At 39.3% G+C, this 24639-nt stretch overlaps 1 protein-coding gene across 4 annotated transcripts in view; it reads right to left on the reverse strand.

The window, feature by feature from the left end:
* Window positions 1-24639, reverse strand: part of PEPD (peptidase D) — a 215716-nt gene that overhangs the window by 67438 nt on the left and 123639 nt on the right. For 3 of the 4 annotated variants that reach the window (XM_030581535.1, XM_030581534.1, XM_030581537.1), the window contains one exon: window positions 10966-11034. The exons of the other annotated variant lie outside the window; for it this stretch is intronic. In XM_030581535.1, the coding sequence (XP_030437395.1) occupies window positions 10966-11034 (69 nt within the window). The remainder of the gene's footprint in view (window positions 1-10965; window positions 11035-24639) is intronic. 4 annotated transcript variants of the gene reach the window in all.

Below are 24639 nucleotides of genomic sequence, written 5' to 3' on the forward strand. Positions count from 1 at the left end.
TCACAGCGCCTTGTTTTGTCTAGTCTGCTGTTATTCCTCTGGGTCTATCAAATATTGAGTTAAAAGATAGGAGAGATCTCAAGCTCTACTTATTTTCATTTTGTTATTCTCCTCAGATAGGTGCTCTTTCATTTTTTACTTCACAGAGGCTAAAAGAATTGTTTTATAGCTAAAAATACATGTGTCAGAACAGATATACTGGTAGCATCTGTGTCACTTCTCAACTTCAGCTGTCAATATGTGACTAACCTTTATCAAAACATTGCCGGTTCAAATAGGATTCTCTCAATTCTGGTGAAGGGGTGGCTTAGTGTCTTGGATGTAAATAATCCTAGGCTTAACTCCAGTGAATTCAATGGAGTCACATCAGAGATAAAAGATAAAATCTGAAATATTTTTGAGGCCAGATTTTTTTGCGCTGTACACATGCAGTTAGAGAAATGAAAATACATATGCATTATTTGCAGAGCTTTTACCATCAATGCATATTTAGTAGTTGTGCACAGAAGTGGCCACTTAGATGTCTAACTGATCACTTGTCCATGAAATTAACATAACTGTGCGTAGTACATTCATAGCAATGGCATATACAAATTCTGCATACATGCAACTTAAAGGTCTAGACTCTGTTAACATTTTTGATCAATAACTTTTTCCCATTGCTAAGGATTTTCATATTATAAGTACCAAAATCTGAGTGTTGTGGGATTGATTTATGAGGAAAGGAACTGTCAAACGTTAAAAGAACATTACAAGGTTACAATGTCAAGCCCTCAAAAGTTAAGAAATGCCAGAATTCAGATTGCCCAAGCAATCTTAATTTGGCTCCCTGCTGCATATGCATGGTACAGTCTTTACTTACAGGATCATCAACTATTTTTTCTCCACAGGACCCCTGCCTCATTCAGTACAAAGATGTGTCGGTGCTCACTTCATGAGCAGCTATTCAATATTTTGTTTCATCCTCACTATTCAATGTATGGCCCCAAGCCTTATTTACTGCATATTACCCAAAGCCTGCTCCGAATACAAAATTAATAATTGCTTCTTGGGCTTTTCTATGGTGAATGTCACTACAGCATTTGAGTTCTTTACAACTATTAATTTATTTTCACAAGACCTCTGTGAAATGGAAGGGTGATATCTGCATTCCACAGATGGGGAACTGAGGCATAGAGAGATTTAAGGTTAAAAGTATCCACTACTGTTAGGTGTCCAATTTGACACATCTAGTACCTGATTTTTCAGAGTTCTTAATGTTATACAGCATTTTATATGTTCAAGGACAGCTCCATTGAACTCAATTGCAGCTGTGAGTACTCAGCACTTCTGCAAATCAGACCCCAGGTTTTCAAATCAGGCATCCAGAAAATGAGGAAAAAATGCAAAAAGTGACCACCTGCAAAAAATTTGGTGTCAGTGACTTGACTAGCATTACATAGGAACTCTGTGTCAGAAGCAGAGAATCAAATTCTACAGGGCAGCATTCAACTGCCTTAACCAGGAGACTGTCCTTTATCTTCCTGCAATCTCCTGCCTCATTACTCCATACCTTCCAACTGTAACAAATTAATTCCTCTGCCTTTCCCTACCATATGACTACCAGTTCCAGTCTCCTCCCTTGGGTCCTGATCTCAGTACCAGTCTTCTTTTCCAATCAATCCCAGCAGGGACAGCTCCGGGCACCAGTGAAGGAAGCACGTGCCAGGAGCGGCACATGCTAAGAAGCGTCATTCCCTCCATTCTTGGGACGGCACAGTCCGTGCGCTTTTTTTTTATTTTTGCGCTTCCGCAGTTTTTGGTTTTTTTTTGCTTGGGCTGGCAAAAATGGTAGAGCCAGCCCTGAATCCCAGTCTCCTGGCCCAGTCAGTTCCAGGCCGCTCTAGCCCCCACCTCCAGTCTTAGTTGTGAATCTCTCCCTCACTCTGGCTCCTTGTCTCAATCTACTCTCCTCATTCCATGGTCGAGCTCTTGTCCCCTCTAAATTTGAATCAGGCAACTTCCTTCTTCATACTGCCTGAATATCAGCAGAGGGGTAAATTGAGAACACAGGAGAGAATCTCCTTGCCTTCCATTCTGACTCCAGCACAGCTTGGAGCTGCAATTGCAGAGAAAGTCCCACTCAGTTCCAAGCTGCAGCAAACTCAATGTGGATGGAATCTTCTGAATTTTCAGCTGCAAAGTTCTAGCTAGTCTCTACTGAGCATGTGCAAACAGTGATTTTTTCCTCAAAGGTTTACAATTTAACCAAGTCTGGGCAGATTTTCTTGGGATAGTAAAAGGCACATCCTTGACACAAAGACCACACTCCTCTGCCATATTTCAAGTCCCTGCTGAAAAGCCTGGAGAGACATTTTTCCTAAGCCTTATTCTCAGACACTATTGAACCATTCTGTCTGAATTTTTTCAAAAACAGTTCAGCCAGAGACATCAACCTGCAAAATCTGGCAAAGGTTTGGCAAAGTTATGAGCAACTGAAAACACAGTCTTATAATGGGAAGAGTCAGACAACCTTAACAGTAGACAGTGCTACCAGCCCCACTTTTAATTACTTGGCCAAATGATGAGGAGAGGGTCAAAGAAGAAAATAGCTGTACACATTTATACGAAGGTTGCAAATGCCAAGGACCAAGAAGAATTGTGTAGGTTGATCTAAGATGGTGTAACTAAATAACATACATTTAGGTCAAACAGTAAAAATTCCTGATGATCAAATCAAATAGACTATGGAATCCTTTCCCAAGACAAGTGTTGGGAGTTCTAATTTTTAGAGGGCTGGTCCTGCACATCTTACATCGGCAAAACTCCCAATGAAATGGGAGCTTGAGAGAGTAGAGTTAGTAGGATTAATCACTAAGATTTTATGATTCTATTCATTCTAGTAAGTGCGGATAATTATGGGAATAAATAAAAGTGAGAAAAAAAATTAAATCTATTGTCTTCTACTATAAAGAGCCCTAGAGCTGGTTAATTTCTAGTATATGCATGGGTTGCAATGTTACCATGCATACATGCATGAAAACAAGCCCTACAACAGAGTTTGTCATGATTTTAGCTGCGTTATTTCAATAATATAATTTTTAAAATATTTTTACAAAAAGTGATGATAAAATAAGATAAATATTGTATGAGCAGTTTTAAAAATATATGTATTTAACATGGCACCTCAGGGCTTGATTCTGACATAATGTATCTGTAGATAACTAGTTTACATATAACCATGTGATGGGATCAGCTTTGAGTATCATGCAGCATACCATTTATGCATATTGATTCTCCTAATTTGTTTTACATAATAATATCAATTTATAATTTTATTATAATATATAAAATTTAAAACAGTCTTCAAAAATGCATGTACTGAAAAACTATGGCAATTTTCGAAACATGCATTACACAGAATGTTTTCAGCAACAGGTATTCCAAATCTAACAATGCTGGATTTCAGGTTATGGTTTAATTGTAGAAGTTTATAGTAAAAAAAAAAAATCATTCCTTTATTAATGAGCATAATTACTATACTTTAAGCCCTGTCTTTAATTTAAATGCATAGGAGCAAATATCTTCCTTCAATGGAAGGACATTTCTGAGGACTTGTCTACAAAGACAATTAGTTTGCGCTAAGTTGGGGTGTTAATCTACCCATACTAGTCTTCTGGGATTTCTTTTCATTTCAGCCCATGACCCACTGTCTTCTGCTGCTTCTGTCAAGAGAGAGAAGACACATGTCCTTCTCAGAAGACATCAACGTCAGCATTCCATGAACTAGACAGGAAAAAGTGCTCTATGAGTGAAGTTACAGAAGCCTGTCTATCTGGGACCTGTAGACCTCACCTCCAGGAAAGTGACATCAGCCCACAGGGAGAAGTTCTAATATTTCGCCAGAAGTCAGCTCAAATGTAAGGTTGCAGCTAAACTTTTAGGCTGACCTCAAAGAAACTTTCAAAAATAAAATCTGGATTTTAAATCAGACTGTTCAACTATTTGCTAGTATTAGTCACTGGTGATATATACAATCCTTAATTTAGAAACAATTACTTTGCTTCCAGACAGCAAAGGTTTTAAAATGGTATGTGACAAATCTATATTTAGCCATCCTAAAACTTCAGAAGTGCTCAGCACCTGTCACTCTACTGACTTCATATGATGTTCAAAACCTCTGAAAATCATGACACATATTTATGTACCTTAATATGGATCTAGATGCCTATCTTTAGGCAACTAAATTTAAAAGTTTTGCCAGAGGATGTTTTGATTTTAATTCCTTTAACCATTTTTCCAAATTGTTACTAATCTGAAGAATTCGAAAAGACCAGATAACTTGGTAAATTCATGCCACTGAGAGAATACAAACAGCAGGAGTCAGAAAAGTTCAGAACATATTGTCAGTCAGAAAGGACTGTGAAAAGAGAAATGAGCAGAAGGAAGAGATCTGGAATGTAATAGCAGCAATTAAAAGAGAGTAATAACAGCAGCAATTAAAAGGGAAAAACTATAGCAACAGACAATTTGAAGCTAACAATTAGCTGTATATCAGGAAAACCTGAATTAAAATTAAGATACCATAAACTACAACAGCAAGCTACTTCCTCTGTGATTTAGAGAGAATAATTTTAATCCAAAAGGGAGCATTAAGCAGCTTCTCTACACTTCTGGATCTGAGAGAGACTGGGAATATTTTTTATTATAATTAAAAGAAAGGGGCAGAGAGAGTTATTAACTCTACTAACATGACTCAAGAGGATTTATAAAGGCCCACAGATACAAAGAGCCATTTTACTTACCTATTCTCATATAACTAGAATAGTTTGATGTGGGGAGCTGAGATAACCAACGGAGAAAACTAGCACCTGAGAAACACCCAGGTCTGAGGTAACAGCTGTCAAATAGCTGCTGATCACACCTGTGAAGTAAGAGACTAGAACTCTTGTAGCTGCACCTTGGTCAATCTTTCCGGTGTCTCAGAGTGTATCCCCTAAGGTGTTCAACCTCCAGCTCTTACCCATCTCAGGATGGAATCTCATGATTCTTCTACTCCTAGCTCAGGATCTGGGTACTTTGCCCTGTGTATACCATTGCTTAGTACCATCCAGTAATATTGGAAGAAATGTATTCAATAAAAATATATAATAATTTTGGATATCCTATAGAAGTTTTCAAGTTCAGGTGAGAGATTGCAGAGCTGTGATTCTCTAATGCTGCTTTTTCATTTTTGCAATATCTGATGCTTTTACTAAAATGCTCAATATATCATTTCAATGTATGTTTTTAAATTTCTTATGACGTTATTTTGGGCAACTGTTATAAAGCAAAGTAAGGTAGACAAGAGAATATCTTTTATTGGACCAACTTCTGTGGGTGAAAGAGATACATTTTCGAGATAGAGGTCTTCTTCAGGTCCTGTGTGTGTAGCTCGAAACCTCGTCTTCTTCACTGGCAGAAGTTGGTCTAATAAAAGATATTGCTTTCTTGTCTCGCTAATATCCTGGGATCAACACGGCTACAAGGATACCTTTCTTTATTTACAGTGTTCATTTTAAAAAGCATATGCGGCTGCGAGGTGGTTGCTTTAGTCTTTGAAAGAGTGACACTGTGGTCTGAAAGGACTGGGCCTGGGAGGAAGGAGCTCCTGAGTACCAGTTCTGGCTGATTCACTGAGTGACACTGGGCAAGTCACTTAACTTCTCAGTTTTCTCCAGTGTAAAAATGGCTACTTACTTATCTCCTACGGGTACTGAAAAGGATAATTAATGTTTACACAGTGCTTTGAAGTAGTAAAGTGCTACATAAGTGCAGATATATCTGAATATACACATTTAATTATCAATAACTATAACAGGGTTGGCATGCACCTCACATGGGCACCCCCTTTTCACTGGCTGATATACCTGTCATCACAGTCTTTTTTCAGGGTGGCACCAGCCTCTCACAGGCAGCCCTCCTTTGGTTGGTTGGGTGTGATCCTGCTTTTGGTTTTAGTTCTTATATCGGGGTGACACCCAGCTCTCACGAGCACCCCCCTGGCTGATAGTTCTCTTGGTGGATCTTCGAAGACTCAGCCCTCCGGACGATCTGCATACACTGTCCCTTCTTGCAGAGTATACAGTCCTGAGTTCTTGGCATGGCCCTAGTATGGGGCTATAGCTCTTCAGCTTCTTGCCAGAGGCACTGTCTTCTTTAACCCAGCCAGGGCCTATGACAGTACCCGCCGTTGGTGGTGTTTCAACAGTCCTCGCTAGGCTCAGTCTTCAACCAACCCAGCGGGGCCCACCTCGAAACCTCTCTGGCCAGGCCAGGTTCTGTGCTCGGTCCCCCTGGGCTTCAGCCTGCCCGCACTGGCCTTCCTCCTGCTGCTCTTCCTGCCAGCCAGGCACCTGGTCTTCAGCAGCCTCCTCTGGGCTTCAGTCCTGTCTGCAGTGAGCTGTCCTTGGTACTGCTGCTCTTTCAGCCAGCCAGCCAGTTTCCACTCCTGGAGCTCCACACAGCAACTGAACTTCTCTGCTCCACTGCTTGTCTTATGTAGGGCCCTTCTGGTCCCAGATTGGTCGCTCCATCAGCCCCTCTGATTGCCCATTCTTCTGCAGCCACTCTAGGCTGCCTGGAGGACTTCTCTCTGCTATATTCTCAGACAGGCTGATGCAGAGCCAGGAAGCCTCCAATAGGGCCTCCGGACCTAGTCCATCCTGCCACAATAACCAAATACTGGTATTCTTGTTTAATTGCATTTATGCACATCTACAGTTAACATTACTTTTGAAGTGATACACCTAAATTACCTAAAGACCTTCAAGGTGCAGTCTGATCCCAAGTGTGCATTCAGCCATAATAATAGTTAGTAGTAAAGTTTATTGATTTTTAAGGGTGACTAATCTGTATGTAAAGATGTAAACTGAAATATTTACTCCTACACCTCTACGTCGATGTAACGCCACCTAATATAACATGAGTTCGGATATAAGGCGGTAAAGCAGCGCTCCGGAGGGGAGAGGGGGGAACAGGGCTGCACACTCCGGCGGATCAAATCAAGTTTGATATAATGCAGTTTCACCTATAACATGGTAAGATTTTTTTGGCTCACGAGGACAGTGTTATATTGAGGTAGAGGTGTATTCAGTTACCTACAAAACATTGAAATCTTTGTACTGTCTTTGACATGTTGATTTACCATCCTGAGATGATGATGAGCAACAATTTTGATTGCTTACACTGAAAATTCATGCAAAGTTATTTATTTCTGTACTGAATTGCAGCACTGACTGCTCTTGATTTCTTTTTCTTTTGTAATTTGTTTAATAAAAACCCAGTTAGTTACTAGCACTCAGAACTTTCAGGTACCTCTATTTCTTCAGAAAGGAAACAGTAATTTGAAAAAGGGGGTGGGAGAACATGAATGAATTAGTGAAGTCATTTCTATTTTGAAAATCCAGCCAGAATTTCGTAGATATTAACTGACTATGTCTGTATAATTTTTACTTAACTGAACAGCAAACTTGTGTTTATTTCAAAACACTATTTCTCTATACAAATTAGAACAGGGCTTGTATCTCAAAGAACAGATTCAGTTATATAAGTATTCATTAATGTTCAGAACTACAAAACTTGAAGCTACTGGACTCAGCACTAATAGAGTAACAGGCTTTAATACACAATTCCAATAGTTTGATTTTTGTACAATTCAATGATCCCAAAGAGTCATCTTTACAAGCTATTTATTTGTTGTATATCTTAAATGTCTATTTTGTAAGAAGCTTGGTTCCTAATATATGAGAAAACATGATTACCTTCTACTGTTAAAAGTCTAATATTAATTTAATTCACAAAGAGGATCCCCCTCCCCTGAGTGTGCCCCACCCTCGCTCTGCCTCTTCCTGCTCCCGCTCCTCTCCCTCCCCCACAGCGCCTCCTGCCCACCGCTGAACAGCTGATCAGTAGTGGGCAGGAGGTGCTGGGGGTTGGGTGGGGGAGGAGCTGATTGACAGGGCCTGCGAGTGGGTGCTGAGCACTCACTATTTTTTTTCCATGGGTGCTCCAGCCCCGGAGCACCCACGGGGTCGGCACCTATGCTCTGACATATATGCACACCTTAAACAGGGTGGTCACTAAACATGATGTTCAACAGCCTGAAAACCCACACACAGGGGATCACTTTGGCCAGTTTCAGCAGCAGACCATCCTTCCAGACTGTTGCAAGCTGTTGACAGATCCATGAAAGTGCTATCTGTCTTGAATTTTCATTTGAATTCAGCCTCGATGTTTGTAGTGAGAGCCAGAACCTGGCTGCAGCAACTTTTATGCGGTCAAAAACCAACTTGCTCCTTGGATAGGCTGCTGTCCACAGTGGGCCCGATTTGGTTCGGAATCATATGCTCCATCACCTTGTAGTTGATGCTCAAGATAGGGATTGGTCTATGATTAGAAGATGATCTGTAGGTTTTCCAGGCTCTAAGAGTGCAATGACCTTGGCTTCTCTCCACACACAGCAGATTTCATTGGTCTGCAGGATGTTGGTGAAAAGCTGCACCACCCATTTCCATGCAAGTGGACACAGGTTACATATGAACTCAGGATAGATACCATCTTTTCCCAATTTTGTGGCTGCAATGGTGGCATTGATCTTCTTACTTGTGTCCAGACCACTAGGACAACGGAATGCACATGGACATTACCTGCCGAAATTGATGCTGGATTTGTCTCCGAAACTGTTTGTTCACAGGCTGTTTTGACGTCCACTAAATTTCAGCAGTGATGGTACTGGCTTCACCTGCAGGCTGGTAGCATATGTGGGATTTGCAGCCCTCAGGTGCGTTAGCAGGTTCCAGATGCATCTGCTCCACTGTGTGAAGTTTAGACCTTCTACACATTCAGGCTACCATTTCCCCATTGCTGCAACCATTTGACGCCAGGAGGGCTTTTCCAGTGTCTGTCTCTCTACGTTTGTCATATTTGCGGAGGAGCTCTTGGCTCTCTGAAGTTCAGCATGGAATGTATGACGACCTGTGTCTCACGTGTGTGTTGTTCTTTGCAGTGGAGATTAGGGTTACAGTAAAACAGTCAAACATCTTTGGTGCGAGGGGAGCACAGGAGATTGTGTTGTCCACAGTCGTAGTGAAAATGGTCCAATCTACTTTTCTGATGTTCCAGCGCTGCGCCAATCTTGAGTAGAGAACTGGGATTTGAATGCCAATATGGGTCAGTACTAGTCTGTACTGGCTGTTTGGGAAGTTATCAAGGATGATCTACAATATGGGTATTGGTGTGCCTGAATCATCTTTACAAATAAACATCAGATCAGGACAGCATCCTCTGCCTCATCTTACAAAATGGAAAGTGATGCACTGTTCTGCATCAAAAAGGAGGAACATATCATTTGCCAATATGCAGTGTGTCAGTTCTTCACCTGCAATGTTGCTTGCTGCACAGCCCCATTGTATGTGGTGACTATTAAAAGTTGTGCACAAATACAGCAGGATCCTATGCATTCTGTAGAGCTGGTTGAGGCCACTGTGTACCAGTTGGTTTATATACATGAATGATGATTAGCTTGCCATGGAGATTATGGTTGTTTCTTTTGTGTGCTATAGGAAGTAGAACCACATATTAGTTGATCTCCTGCTTTATATAAATGGCCAGCCAGTATTTTGGATGGTAATTGCTGGCTATGAAAGTATAGCCATTGATTTTGTATTAACGGACTTTTTTTCATTTGCAACATCGATCGCCTGGAAGACAAGGCCATCGATGTTGGTCATTTTCAGTATTTTCTCCAGGTAGTCACACTAGGACTGTGAGAGGCCTTCAACATTCAACTGGCAGGTTCGATCTGCCTAGTATGTTGGCCCTGAAAAAATCTGGCTTATTTTGTTGCTCTTTTCACCAGGAAGATGACCACCTTTACAAAGTCTACCCGATTAAGTGGGAAACCACGACTAAGGTCATCAGATTAGTGACCGAAAATCAACTGTTGACCTCCCAGGAAAAGAGCAAGAACTCTCAAGTCAAATGAGAATAAAGGGCAAGTTTTCAAACAAATTAGGTGCACAACTCAGTACCAAAATTGCATATGCAATTACTATAATTTTACATGCAAAGAGAGTAAATGCATTTGCAAAAAAGAAACTGAGCATTTTCTGCAAATGGCAGAAAAAAATAGCAATCCTAAAAGTGCCCTTTATCATTTTGCATGAGTGATACTAAATGCAACAACAACTTTATGAACCTAAAATTTAGTTTAGTTTACAGCATAAAGGCCATTTTATACTATTTGATACAGCAACCCTTTCATGGTAATCATTGGGAGATCTGTTGTGGACTGAAGGTACCATATGGCTCTAATTTTGAAAATCTAGCCATGGATCACAATGAAAAATGCAGTTAAACCCTCTTCACAGAATGAGTTTTACATCCCTGTAGTAAAATATTTACTATTTTCTCTTTTAGTTCTACATATTAAAAATGTATGTTTATAGAATTACAAATTATATTTAGCAATATTAACAAAAATATAATTTCAACAGCAGATGTTCAGCAAGCAAAGAGAGATGGAAAAATTTCCTTAAAAGATTAGTTTATTTGCAATGTATAATAAATTCAGAGACCAGGAATTTTGAAAATGATATGAAAGCTTTTTTTCTTTTTTTTTAAGAAAATGTTTCAGAGGAAGTACTTTTTTTTAACTACAAAGAGACGATATTAAGTCTTTCTTTATATGCTGTCATTAAAAAACCTAATGCCCCACAAATGTGGGCATAAATGTGATACTGGCAATATTGCAATCATGTAATCTGAGTGCAGCAGAATCTGTAACCTATCTAGTTTACAGAGTGCTAGCCATCTCCCTGATATTTTCTCAGTAAAAAAAAACTTTAAAGCTCACTTTACTTGTTTCCAAACATATATGGTAAAAATAATTTTACACACTTCCAATGGGATCTTGGAATATTACAGAAGTACACAAAATGATCTTACCTGCCACAGATACAAGTGTAAGAAGTATGGCGCATGCCACCGCGAGTATAGCAATAATGCTGAAACAGGCTGCAAATAAAAAAATATCAGTAATTAATAATTTATTCAGAAACACCACAAAGCAAGCAAGCAAGACTGCACTGAAGCGAGACCTGTGCATGGAAGTCCCCCTACTACCTGACAAATATGTCCCTGAATTTCTGCTCAATTTAACAATCAAATTAACCTACATTCTCTCATCTCAGCCAGTTTGTGTATTTTTCATTATGTACCTGTCATCAAGCCTGGTATGAAACTTTGCAACAGAAAAATACTGAAATTGCAGTGATGCATGTTTAATTTCTGAAGAATGGTAAATTGCTTTCCTTAGCAACTCAGCACAGTAAAACAACTTTGGAACACACTGGTTTACCTGATCTTAGAACCAAGTAGCTAATAAATAGTTAAAGGATCAAAGGCTGAAAACAATTGTTAAACTGCCTGGGTCTAAGATTACAGAGTTGAATAAAACACCTCCTTCTTGCATATCTGAAACACCAACTACAAATACAATCCACATTTGTTGCAAACCCCTACCTTAACATTTTTCAAAAAGGAAATGCAACTCCTCAGATAGGCTGGTTCTCTCCATCAATAGAGGCCTACCTAACCACTGAATTGGCTCTGATACCTACATCTGGTCCCCGCTAGTGCAGGTTGATGCAAACTAGCAGTGTATGTGGGAAACTGCAGGACAGCTGCCCATGCTGCACCTGTTCTTCAGATAAAAAGACTTTATTCTCCCACAATCCGGCACATTTTACTAGTACAGTACTACAATCCACAGTAAGCGTAACAGGAAAAAAATATGTGTTCTGTTACACACACTGAAAACATGAAAATACTTATTTTCTCTTAAGGTGCTTAAATACCTCAGTTATCTTACCATTCAAATGTGAGCAATGAAATAAAGATCTGGATCTCAACACCAAGACTATACTGTAGTAAATAAGAGCCAGATAAGAAAATATTACAAAAGTGCTTGCTTTATATGAATGAAATAATGCATTCTGGAAGTTTATTCTCTTTGCAGTACTGTCCTCCTGGGGGAGCTATTTAGCCTTGAAAGCACAAAAGAATTTTCATCTTCCCAAATATTGCACTGTAAAAGTCCTTTGCACATGAGGGCAGATGTGCCCACAGCACAATCACTACAGGATTAGGTGCTGTAAGAGCTAAGCACATATCACAGACCCTTTTATTCTTTCTGAAATATGCTCTAATTACAATCCAATTCCCTTCAATATTGAATGGATTTGGACAACTCATTTGTTGTAATACCAAAATCATTTCATTAACACAGAGTAATAATGGTGCCATTCAAACTTCAGAGACATTATGATTTTGTCCTTTTGTAATAGCAGTCCACAGAACACAATGTTCATTCTTTGAAGGACATTAAGAGTATTACTTAAACAACTATAGAGTCAAAATATATTTCAAAACTTCCCAAAGGGATAATTAATTGAAAAGAAACACCAACTCCCCCCCACAAATTATACACACAAGGAAATGAAAACAAAACCATATCTCTAAGGACTAAATCCTGACTTTTCAGGGAGATGGATTTTATAGAATTTTTCCTCATCTCTAATTACAATATTTTACTAGTTTTGGATCTCTCTGGAAATTTAGAAGAGAAAGAGAAAGTCAGAAAGAGAGGATAACAATACAGGAGTCTGGGAGATACTCTGAAATTATGAGATGGGATAACAAGAGCCCTTCAAACTTTCGCAACTGGATGCTATAAATCTTTCATTTGGCAGTCACACATTCAGTTTCCACCTGTCACTTCACCTGTCTCCATAACACATTTGTATATAGAAGTCTACTATTAAAACATGTACCCAAACATTTTGCCCAGTTCCATCTTATATTTGTATGTATGTATAGCAGGGGTAGGCAACCTATGGCACATGTGCCGAAGGCAGCACGCGAACTGATTTTCAGTGGCATTCACACTGCCCGGGTACTGGCCACCAGTCCGAGGGGCTCTGCATTTTAATTTAATTTTAAATGAAGCTTCTTCAACATTTTAAAAACCTTATTTACTTTACTACAACAACAGTTTAGTTATTTATTATAGACTCATAGAAAGAGACCTACTAAACCCACTCAAATATAGTACTGGCACGCAAAACCTTAAATTAGATTTAATAAATGAAAACTCAGCACACTACTTCTGAAAGGTTGCCGACCCCTGATGTATAGTAATGCTTATTTAAGTAGCTTTCCGTGTTATTTTTATAAACCCCTACATAGTATTTAAGTGACTGAGTGAAATATTTCCTTTTCTCCAAAGCTTTCAGTAACCTTCTAAAATGCTTTAAAAATGAAATAATGAAAGCTGTAAATTTCCTTCTATCTTAGATGATATAAAGATAGCAGGGCTTATTTTTCCATGTGACAAATGACCACACATTCGTAACGCTGGAACTTATATGAAACTTCATGCAGTAATGTAACAGTTACCTTTTGATGCACTCCCAGTTTAGCAATAAAAGATACTAAAATACGTTAACAGATGCTACATATAATCTACCTTTTGTCTGAACTTTCCATTTCCTTCTTCCAAAAATGGTTACATTGGTTGTTTCACATGTTATGGATTTCTTTTAAAAAAGAAAAACTAAAAAGGCATTGTTAATGTGATTGATCCAGGGATAGTATATCTTTACTGGGTAACGTGTTTTCCACTAGAGACAGGAGTAAAATTATTCACATTATTGTATAGTTACTTTCTCAGTTGAGTGATTCATTATAAACTATGTGCTAACGTGGTTGCCACAGAAAAAGTCAACATCTGCCAACAGTGGCACTTGAATTTCCACAGTTATTTCTTATTGCAAGTACAAGATATAACTGTAGTACTTCAGATACTACTGATGGCTTTTTCAAATTAACAACTGTATGTCCAGCATCTTAAAAGTGGCCTCTGTCACTCTGGGTGAAATCCCAGCTCCATTACAGTCAATGGGAGTTTGAGCCAAAATTTCACCCCACGTGCTGTAGTTTCTGTAAGAATTTTGCATTGAACAATGCAGCTTATAGTTATATGAAACAGAATATATTTTTCTGAGTAATAAATTTGATGGATCTTCATGGCATTCTCCAAGTGCAATGCAAAAGTTAAGGGAGCGAAATATTGCAAGTTGGACATATGACTTAGGGCTTGTTTACAGTTACTGGAGAATCTATGCTGTGGCGATCAATGCATCGGCACGAGACCCGCTAAATCGACTGCCGATCATTCTCCCATCGACTCCTGTACTCCACCTGACCGAGAAGAAGAATAAGGGGAGACGACGGGAGAGCGGCTCCAGTTGACATCGCGTCTAAACTACGTCAATTTGAGTTATGCTATTCACATAACTCAAATTGCGTCACTTAGATCGACTTTTCCCTTTAGTGTAGACAAAGCCTAAATCTGGAAATCCATATGCAGTTATATTGGAACCACTGTCTGGCATTTAGGCAAGCCACTTTTTTGACCAGCTGCGATGTATGTTTAATATGGTTTTATGTTGAATCTGGATCATGTGTCTAAGAATTTCTAAAGCATGCATCACAGGTGCTAGCAGTTGGCACATCTTTTTTTCCCTCCCCTTTTAAGTTTCATAGACAGCATTTCCCCTTTAGAGTAAATGTATTTTTTGTCACCCTGCACACTATATATCTTCGTGGTGTATACAGATCAGTCATTGGTCTATTTACGTCAGATGTTACCCTGTTTATCCACATGGTTCTGTTTGAACTTGTATGTTCTTTTTACTGCTTTGAAACGACAATTTATTTTTTAAAAGAGCAAATACCATCAGGTAGTTTTCATTCAAAATTCTGCTTTTTAAAATTATTATAACTGACTGAAAGCGTGTCTTCTGGAGTGTAAGGATAATTTTAAAAACCAACCTCTTTGTCATTGATTTAAAAAAGGGCAAACGTTAGCCCCTATTTTATTACAGCTGAAGAAAATCTAAAGTATGAGCTTACTCCTTCTTAAATCTGAAGCATCAGGTAATCTTATTCCCACAGCTATGCCTATTCTTGATTACTTTATTGACGATGCTAATTTAAGGGACAAGAAAATTTACCTCCTAGAAATGTTGGATTTTGAGCCATTGGAAACAACAGAGAAGCACTGACACAGCTACAGGGTGACCAGTGCCTTAGGGGGAGTTTTTCAATAAATAGCTTTTCCATTATTTTCTTCAGGACTCTTATCTTAGCCATTGTTTCATTTCCTGTTGGCTTCTCTCTTAACAGCCTTGTTTGATTTAACTTCTGGCATTCAGATAGGTTAATATCAAACAGATAACTTGAGGAGCATCTTTTATAAAAAAATAATACACAACTCTCTCAGCTTCCACAAGCACATACCAGTATTTTCAGTAGCTTAAGCGGTTATTGCATACAAGTTAAACTGCCTTATTTTATTGTAAGAAAATCTTAAAGACCACCTGATTGTTTAAGGGTTTTTCAAACTATTTTAATGTAAAATCTACTTTAGATTATCTTTTCTGTCAACAAATGACTAGAATCTCTCTTAGCATACTTTACACTTGCTGGGTTTGTGCTTTTATGGCAATCCTTAGGTGGGTTTCTAATGCAGCATCTTACACGCTGGTAATTCTAATGGGATCTCTTAACCAGGAAAAAAGAAACCAAATAAGGTATCAGTTTAATTTTAACATAGCTTCACTTAATACCTTGCATGCATGGAATAAAGGAGCAAAATCCAGGAGTATTATCAATATTCATTGACTACTTTTTTCACTTTTCTCTTCTTTTGACATCTTCCTCTTTGTAATATATGACCGATCCCCATACATTCAGTATTTATTTCCCAGAAAGAAGTGAATGTTGGGTGAACTGAACAAAGAATATGTTATTTATGATTCTTGTCAAGGGTGTTCTTTTTTAACAGATAAGAGATGTGTAGAAGAGAGCAGTACGCTATACATCTCAGCTAGTCTCTTTTGAGACTAGATATTTTGGACCAAGAAACTACTACTTCTAAATCACATCAAACAAATAAAATCTTCTGAATCAGTACCATCTATAATTATATCAAGTGAAATAGCATGGTAGAGAAAAAATATAGGAAATAGAGTGCACAAAGTAGAGTCCTTTGTTACTTTTTCTATCAAGAATTTAACTCCAATTTCTATTATTGTGACAGATACATGACAGTGCTTCTTATGCTTGACTTCCACTGAGCCAAAGTTTAATTTAGTCGTCAAGATCGTTTATTTAATGCTGCCATTGAGTTAACACACTTGGGTAAGTACAGAGAAAAATTTTCATCCAAAATGAAAGAAACCAATGATGCTTCATTGGCTTAAGTGAGATTCTTCAGTAAATACATGGATCTTGTACTGCAATGCACACGTATTTCATTCATTTCTACTGCTTTTCAGCTTTCAAGTGGTATGCTATCGCAACCTTTTGTGCTATGTACAATGGACAATTCCCATGGGTTTTTCAGGCACTATCAACATTTCCAAACATTTTCCTCTCCCTTCCCCATTTTGATATCAACAATTGGAGTTATGGCCCTCAGCATGTACTCCTTTTTAGGACTTGGGGGATAAAGGGAAGAGTACTCAATTTTCCCTTAGCAATCATGGAAATGCTTACAAACATGCTTAATTTTAAATTATGAACTTAAACCTTGCTTTAGTTCTTCAGTTTTGTATGTGAAATTGAAAAGCCTGACATTTTCCTCCTGGCCCCAAATCCTTCCCACCCTCCAGACTCTTTTCTCTATTTGGAAGGAAAAGTACAAAATAAGTGAAACAGAATGCCCACACAATCCACCCCCAACACACACCCTTCCCCCCCAAATTAAATTGTCACCTACTTTAAATGAGTACTAACTGAGCCTCTTTGTCCATATTTCTTCTTCCCTCTGCTCTTCACCCTCCAAAATATCCCTTTCTACTCTCAGGTTTCCAACCTTTAGTATCTGCTATAGATCTGACACCCTGGAGTGGATAGTCACTCAGAGAAGGGAGAGAAGTCTTAGCTGCCAGCCTTCTGCCCCTTTCCTTTCCACCTCTCCTTCTGTCTCCCCCTACCTTTACAGTCAGATGCATACAGCCCTTAAAGGCTGGTAGAAGGCAAAGATTTAAAGAAATCAAAAAAAATTCCTGGTGTCTGGCCAGAACGGTGAAGAAATCATCAGGTGAACAGAATCTGGAGAATAGTGCTGCAAGTCTGAGAGTGAAATCCTGTCCCCTTTGAAGTTAGTGGCAAAAATCCCATCAATTTTAGCAGGGCCAGGATTTCAACCTACATCTTAGAATCACAGAATCATAGAATATCAGGGTTGGAAGGGACCTTGAGAGGTCATCTAGTCCAATCCCCTGCTCAAAGCAGGACCAATCCCAAACTAAATCATCCAACACACAGTTCTCTGTCTTAATTAGGCACTCAGAAAACAAAGAAATGGCATCATCCACATCTTTAAAAACAAGATGAAGCAGAGTGTCATCAGCCTTCTCATGGCACTATGGCCTAAAGAACCTTACAATGTCTCCTGGACAGAAGAGGCACCAGAGTATGCATGTGATTTCGGGCTGAATAAACAGCTACTCAACATTCTCCTCCAAGAGCTTCCTGGAAGGATGGAATAGAACACAGAACATAATCTGGTTTGCTGCTTCAAGATTCTGGAGTCATTTCAACAAAACCACTTGCTCAGTGGTAGTTTAGGAATTCATTTTTATATGATGTAGCAGTATGGTGTAGCAGGCATAAAAATGCCCCTTTTGTAGAAAACATAATATGTTGAATGGTCCAGGAAGATACTCATTGGGTTAATACATCATTAAAATATTTGTACCAAAACCAAATATTTACCTTACAATAGTTACATGAGTTATCACTATGCAGTTTAAGACTTTCAGATATGCAATAATTATTCAGTGTACCTTTGAGGAAATTGCCACTTAATAAAAAAAATTTCACATTTCAAAACTATTGTTGTTTGAACAGATCCTCTTGAGACTCCCTTTGAAATGCAAGCAGGTGGTTTTGAACTAAAGAGTGGAAAGAGAAACAACTAATGTGAGTTCTGTACAGAATTCAGAATAAATGTTTATGAGTGGAGTTGTCAGTTTTATGGGTGGAGTGTGGAAGCTGTGCACTGAAATATTCTTGAATTGCAAAGGATGAATATGAAGCACCCTTATCTTTCGTATAGTATAACTAGCACACACAGCCAGATTTTCCAAAACTGGTCTCCCTTTTTTATGCTGCAATTGGTAGCCACAATTTTGATCATTTAGACATTTACATACCTGATTGCACCCACAGATAAGGTGCTTACAGAAGCCTAAATAGTCTATAATTTTGCATCCACAGTTACCAGTGGGTGCAATTTATCTATTGTATCTAAAGTATTTTTAAGGCACTCACCACCATAAATATGCAGAATTGCAGACACAAAAATGAAAGCACCAGTTTAAGTCTGGCAGATAATCAGTATCAATGAGTGCATACACTTTTTTGAACAGTACTTCATTTTCTATCCTGAGATATGAGCATAAACAGCATACATAACCAAGAATTAGCAACAGAAAGCTTCATAAGTGAAGGGCAATTTTCTTAATTGTCCAGGTTACGATGAGAACCTTATTGGTTATCTGGAGCAAACTAGCTACTCAGATTTAGTTGACTGAAACTCAGTCTCATTTAACTTTTAATACACTGGTGTACATTTTCAGTTTTATATACTATGTGTGCAGAATTTTTTTCATACAAAAATGTTATACATAAACTAGTTGGAAGAAATAGTCAGTGAAATTAAAAGAAAGAAACCATCATGTCCACTGGGCACAAACAGTAAGCTCAAGGCTGATGAAAGAACAAGTAACATTAGTATTAACTGTATTCTGAAGAGTGAAGCTTTATTCTATAGCTCCATGGCAAATATACCCAACAATTTTGTGAATGAAACAAAACTATTTCAATGTTCTGCACGATATCAGAAATTGCTCAGAACACAAGTTACCACCCCATTAGCAAGAGGACTATACATAACACCTTTACTTTATTAACATTGCTACAGATTAATTTCTAAAATCCAATCACTTGCAAGTTGAACTTCCTCTAATGAAAAAGCTTCTTATAAATTTAAGACCTGAGTGGGGCGGTGTGTGTGCATGCACACATTTCTAAATTTCACTCTCACTTTTGAGATTTTTAGTGCCAGTCAAGAAAAAAAAAAAAAGGTAAGAGATTGTTCCTCAGACTATGTTTTAATGTCCTGGAAAACTTGCAGAAAAATGGACTGGTCAAACTCAGGGACTGATTCTTGATTTCAATGGGGCTGTTTGAGGTATAAGGGGATGCTTGAGTTGAGTAAAGGTGCCAAAATTAGAACCTTAGTAAGTAAGCATGAAATATAACTGGTTGCATGTCAAATGAACCATACACTGAACATACATTCCAAAGGAGAACTATAATAGCACTGAAGATGTGAATTTCAAGAGTAAGAAACAAAATGATTCTACAGCACAGACTTCCATACAGCTTCTGCTTTATTTCCAAATATTGTCTCCTGTTGGTTTTCCAAGAAGTTGTGCCACTTTTCTTGCACTCTATCCTCAAAATAAATGGATACCCATCCAGAGTTCAGGACAGGAACAAAAAATGAAATTACCAAAAAGATTAAGAAAAAAGTAATTTATGAATGATAGTCCCTGACAGGTGCAAAACAGAATACAAGACAATAGGATTGTGGGCTTTTAAGATCACAAGAGAGCTAAGCATACCATGACATCTGTTTCACCAAGGATTAATACCACCTGGAAAAAAGAAACACACAGAAAATCCATAAATAATACAAAATCCAGCACTGTCACAAATATCATGTATGCTTTGCAATGATCGAAGGAAAATGATATTCTTAGTTTAAGAAGGGAGTTACTTAGGTGAAGGGTAATTAGCATATTAATTGGATAACTGGGATTTATAAATTGTCTGTCTTATCTTAAGAGCAACTGAATAGATGAGATGACATAAGCTGATATTTCTTAGATCTTTTTTGATTAAACTACTCATTTTCCTGGATTTCCCAATGGTATCTGGGAACGCACAAGGCAGGAATAAATCTTGAGTGAGAAGAGGGAGATAAAGAGATCCCATTTTTTGCTAATTGCATTTTGACAGATTATACTTAAATTTTCTAGTTAACTTTGTTTGACCATATTATACTGATAAGAGGTCATCCTAACAACTCTTCTTGAGTTTAAATTTAACCAGTTGTTTTTAGCTGTATGAGGGGTGGGAAAATACAATTACAGCCAAGGTTTTTAAGAAGTTCTCTAACTTTCCTCCAAGTACTGCAGGTTTCACAGAATTATGAATTTTGTGAAAACTTCCTTCACCTAACTATCAATATTAGACAAATATTCATTTTCATGGAGATTCAGCTGATGCATTTACTATGTATGTGAAAGCCTGGAAATGCAAACAATGAGTGTGAAAGTATAACCTCACATGGTACTTGTTCTTCTTCAGAAATATTATTATAATAAAAAGGTTTGGGGTGGGAGAATATGTCCCCTTCATTTCCTGTGCGGGTTGCATAGTGCTCAAGGATTCTATAATAGTTGCTGTCTTGCCTGCACACCTGAAGCTGACCTACCTATCGAACAGCACCACAAATATCTCATGGCTACTCAGTACATTGTTATTTTCCATTCATATAGAAGTTGTGAAGCCTTGGACGAGAGATCCATTACTACAACTATCACGTAAGTCTGAATCTGGAAGAGAACATATGCTGTGAGCGTCCTGTGTTTCTAAAAACATAACATGGACCTGGAAATGACGCATGTAAAACAAGAAAGTGAAACCTCTTTGATAGCATTTTGTTTCTAGAATTGTTTTTAAACAACCACCTCATGTTCTGTGCTTAGTGAATCACAGAGGAAGTGTCAGATTCTTACTGCAATCTGTAACAGTTTCACTTCAAAAACAACAAACCTTCCAAATCTCCTTGGAGATTTCAGTTTGAGAGGCAGGTTTCTAATGGGAAAGCTGGAAAACTCAGCTGGACTTCAGTTTCAGCCCAGTGAGATTGTTCAATCATAGAACGTTAGGGTTGGAATGGACCTCAGGAGGTCATCCAGTCCAACCACCTGCTCAAAGCAGGACCAATCCCCAGACAGATTTTTGCCCCAGATCCCTAAATGGCCCCCTCAGGGACTGAACTCACAACCCTGGGGTTAGCAAACCAATGCTCAAACCACTGAGCTATCCCTCCCCCACAGTGAAGGGAAGACAGACCTTTTGAAGCACTGCCCATTTGTGGAAAGTCATCCAGTGAAGACAACCACTGTCAACGATTATCCTCATTGGTAACCTTCCTTCTACTGTTCTTGAAAACATTGTAACTGTCAGTATGAATGAGATAAAAAGTGTTTGCCATTACAGAAGAGTGATCAATACTAAATTCCACCACATCTCTCCCCCAGTTTCTGGACCCACTTTGAAAATGATTTTGGGTAATCCACTCTCGCAGCTAAATAATTTCCAACTGAGAGGAATCTGGAGTTATGCGGAACACCACCCCTGCTGACAATCATTTTCAGTAATGGGTCATTTTCCTTGGACATATGAGCCTCAGAGTTATCAGTCATCCACAAAATAAATACTAAAATACATAGCATAGTAGTCTGTGCACTATGAAAAGAGTGGTCAACAATAAGGATCTCATTTTGACTTCTTAACCAACTGTAAAAGCCACTGTGTTACAAGCATTAACAGTGATACAAAATTGCAAGTATTATCATGGTCTAAAAATTTTACACTTAATCTGATATAAAGAGATGGCATAAGATTCTCTAAGACTCATTGCTCCATTTCTTCTCTAATAATTCTAGATCTCAGCTTGCATATTTTAAATTAAATTTTGTAGTTTAAACCTATTTATCAACAGCTAATTAATGAGGTCTAAATCCTTTGATGACAGAATGATTAAACAGCATTTTAACTAATCCATCTTTAATTAAAATGCTGCCAGCAAACCATTTCTGAATGTATATAAAGGACACATTTATAGATGCTCACTATTTAAATATGCATTATGTAAAGCCAATAATTAGAAGAATTCATGATTTCAATTATATTTTAATTATTGTTACATATAAAACATGCTTTAATAGATGTAATGCAATACATTTTCTTCCTTTACGACTAAGTAATCATTCCTATTGGGGTGACAACCAAATAAAAGGAAGTTTAATATATGCACTAGTACACGAATATTGTTTTAGGTTTGAGCTAATTCTCTCTACATTTCTTCTTTCCAGCAGCAAGGTACTTAATTATCTCTAAATCTAAAATACAAATGAATCCTTGTAAATCCCTATTAAAAATCATAAAAGGGAATTAGATATAACTGGCCATAAATATAAGAAAATAAGGATAAATGCATTTTACCTATTATTAAAATGGGATTTTCCTAGAGCTTCCTAAACTGGGCTTACACTGGTGGTACTTAGATAAGGTGACCTCTCTGTCTTCAGAATTCATCTAGTCAGAAAATTATCCTGAATACTAAACAGAGATTATAAACCTGCAGCTGGCTCATACCAGCTGATACAGGCACGCAGGTCTTGGACTAAGGGGTTGTTTAATTGTGGTATAGACGTTTGGGCTTAGGCTGGAATCCAGGCTCTAGAACCCTGCGAGATGGGAGGGTCCTACAGCTTGTGCTGGAATCCAAGCTTGAATGTCTATACCGCAATTAAACAGCCCCTTAGCCTAAGATCTGTGAGTCCAAGTCAGCTGGCATGGGCCAGTTGTGGGTTTATAATTGTAGTATAGCTACCATGGTTTGCATATAAAAGATCCTTCACTTATTTTATTGCTTGTAAACTCACTTGACTATTGCCACTTGGTTTAAGGGGAAAGCTGATGCCAGTATATGCTGAGATGTCTACTAACAAATTCTCGCTCTACAGGAATTCTTACTTCAAAATGTATGTTAGTACAATCGAAAGCACTTGCTGTGCCACAATCAATTTCCCATATGAAAAGTAATAAATCTTTATTATGAGCTGGCCAGGCAGAAATACGGGAAAATCTCTTCTGTCAACATCTCTTCCTGCTGGGTGTGGTCAGAGTGGAAGGTAAGGTAGGAAGGAAAGCTTCCTCACCTTCCCTTCGGCATGCTTATGACCCTCATGATGAAGGGAATGCCATAAAGTTGCTTCATGCTTCTTTGTTCCACATTCTCAGCCTGCAATTGACTAGGCATTATCAGTGACCCTTTCCCCCTCCCCTCCTGGAAACAGCTGCTGTCCTGACCTTCCTGTGGTTGTGTTATGTTTGGTGCCCAATTCTGTGATTCAGACTGAAGGTTTTGAGTAACCATTTTTGAGGAGTTAGGAAGACATTCCCCACTGCATCCCATAATGCAAAACTGGAACAGAGTGGATTTTTAAAATTCTTAGCAGCCAGAAAGTCTGGTGTTCTTGGCTATGAGCACGTATGACAACGCTCCTTCACTAGCTGTCAGCACGGGGACTGAACCTAGGACTTCTGGACTGAAAAAGCGCAAGCCTCTTCTGCCTGAGCTAGAAGACCCAGCTCTGTTAGCTCAAAGTCTGTAGCAAATCCAACACTCTTTGGTTCCGCCATTGGGTATGGGAGCAGAGAGACGCGCAAGAAAGATGACATAGGTTCATCTTGAACATTCACTAGAGTCCAGTGGAGTATCTAAGGACCAGCCAGCAAACTGAATACGTTAAAGAAGCTTGGAGCGTGGTACACCTCTATCCCTATACAACATGGTCCTTGGTAGACAAAAAATCTCACCGCATTATAGGTGAGACCGCATTATATCAAACTTGCTTTGGCCTCCCCCTGTTCCTTGTTCCCTGACTGCCCCCTCCAGAGACCCCTGTCCCTAATCATCCCCAGGACTCCACCCCCTAGCCAATCCCCCTGTCCCTTGACTGCTCTGACCCCAATCCACCCACCTCCTATCCCTACTCTCTGACAGGCACTCATTGGCAGCAGCAGCGGGAAGCGGAGCAGCCTGGCCCCAGACCACTCCACTCTGCCACTTCCCAGTCGCAGTGCTCCACTTCCTGCTGCCAGTGAATGCAGGGAGGTTGGGGAAAGGATGCCCTTCCGCACTCACCTGGAGCGGGATGCAGAGCGACATAGCCCCAGCCCGCTCTGCTTTCCTTGCCCCAGCCTCAGCTGTGTCACTGGGGGGCTGCTGGGGAAAGGTCCTGCACTCACCTGCCTGGCGGGAAGTGGAGCACCACAGCTGGGAGCTGGTGGAGTGGAGCTGGCTGGGGCTGGGCTGCTCCGTTTCCCACGGTCAGTGAGTATGGGGAGGTTGGGGAAAGGACGCCCTCCGCACTCACCTGCAGCGAGAAGCGGAGCGCTGCAGCTGGGAGCTGGTGGAGTGGAGTGGGCTGGGCCCAGGCTGCTCTGCTTCCACCGCTGCTAGTGAGTGCGGGGGGGTTATCCCTTCCCCCAAGCCCCCTCCCCCAAGCAACACGGCTCGGTCCAGGGCAAGGGAAGCAGAGCAGGCTGCTCCCGGCCCCCCGCTAATCCCCTGGGCCACTCTGGGACTGCAGGGCCCCCAAAAGTGCCCTCCCACAGCTC

The sequence above is a fragment of the Gopherus evgoodei genome, chromosome 12 (genome assembly GCF_007399415.2).
Source record: "Gopherus evgoodei ecotype Sinaloan lineage chromosome 12, rGopEvg1_v1.p, whole genome shotgun sequence".
Lineage (NCBI taxonomy): Eukaryota > Metazoa > Chordata > Testudines > Testudinidae > Gopherus > Gopherus evgoodei.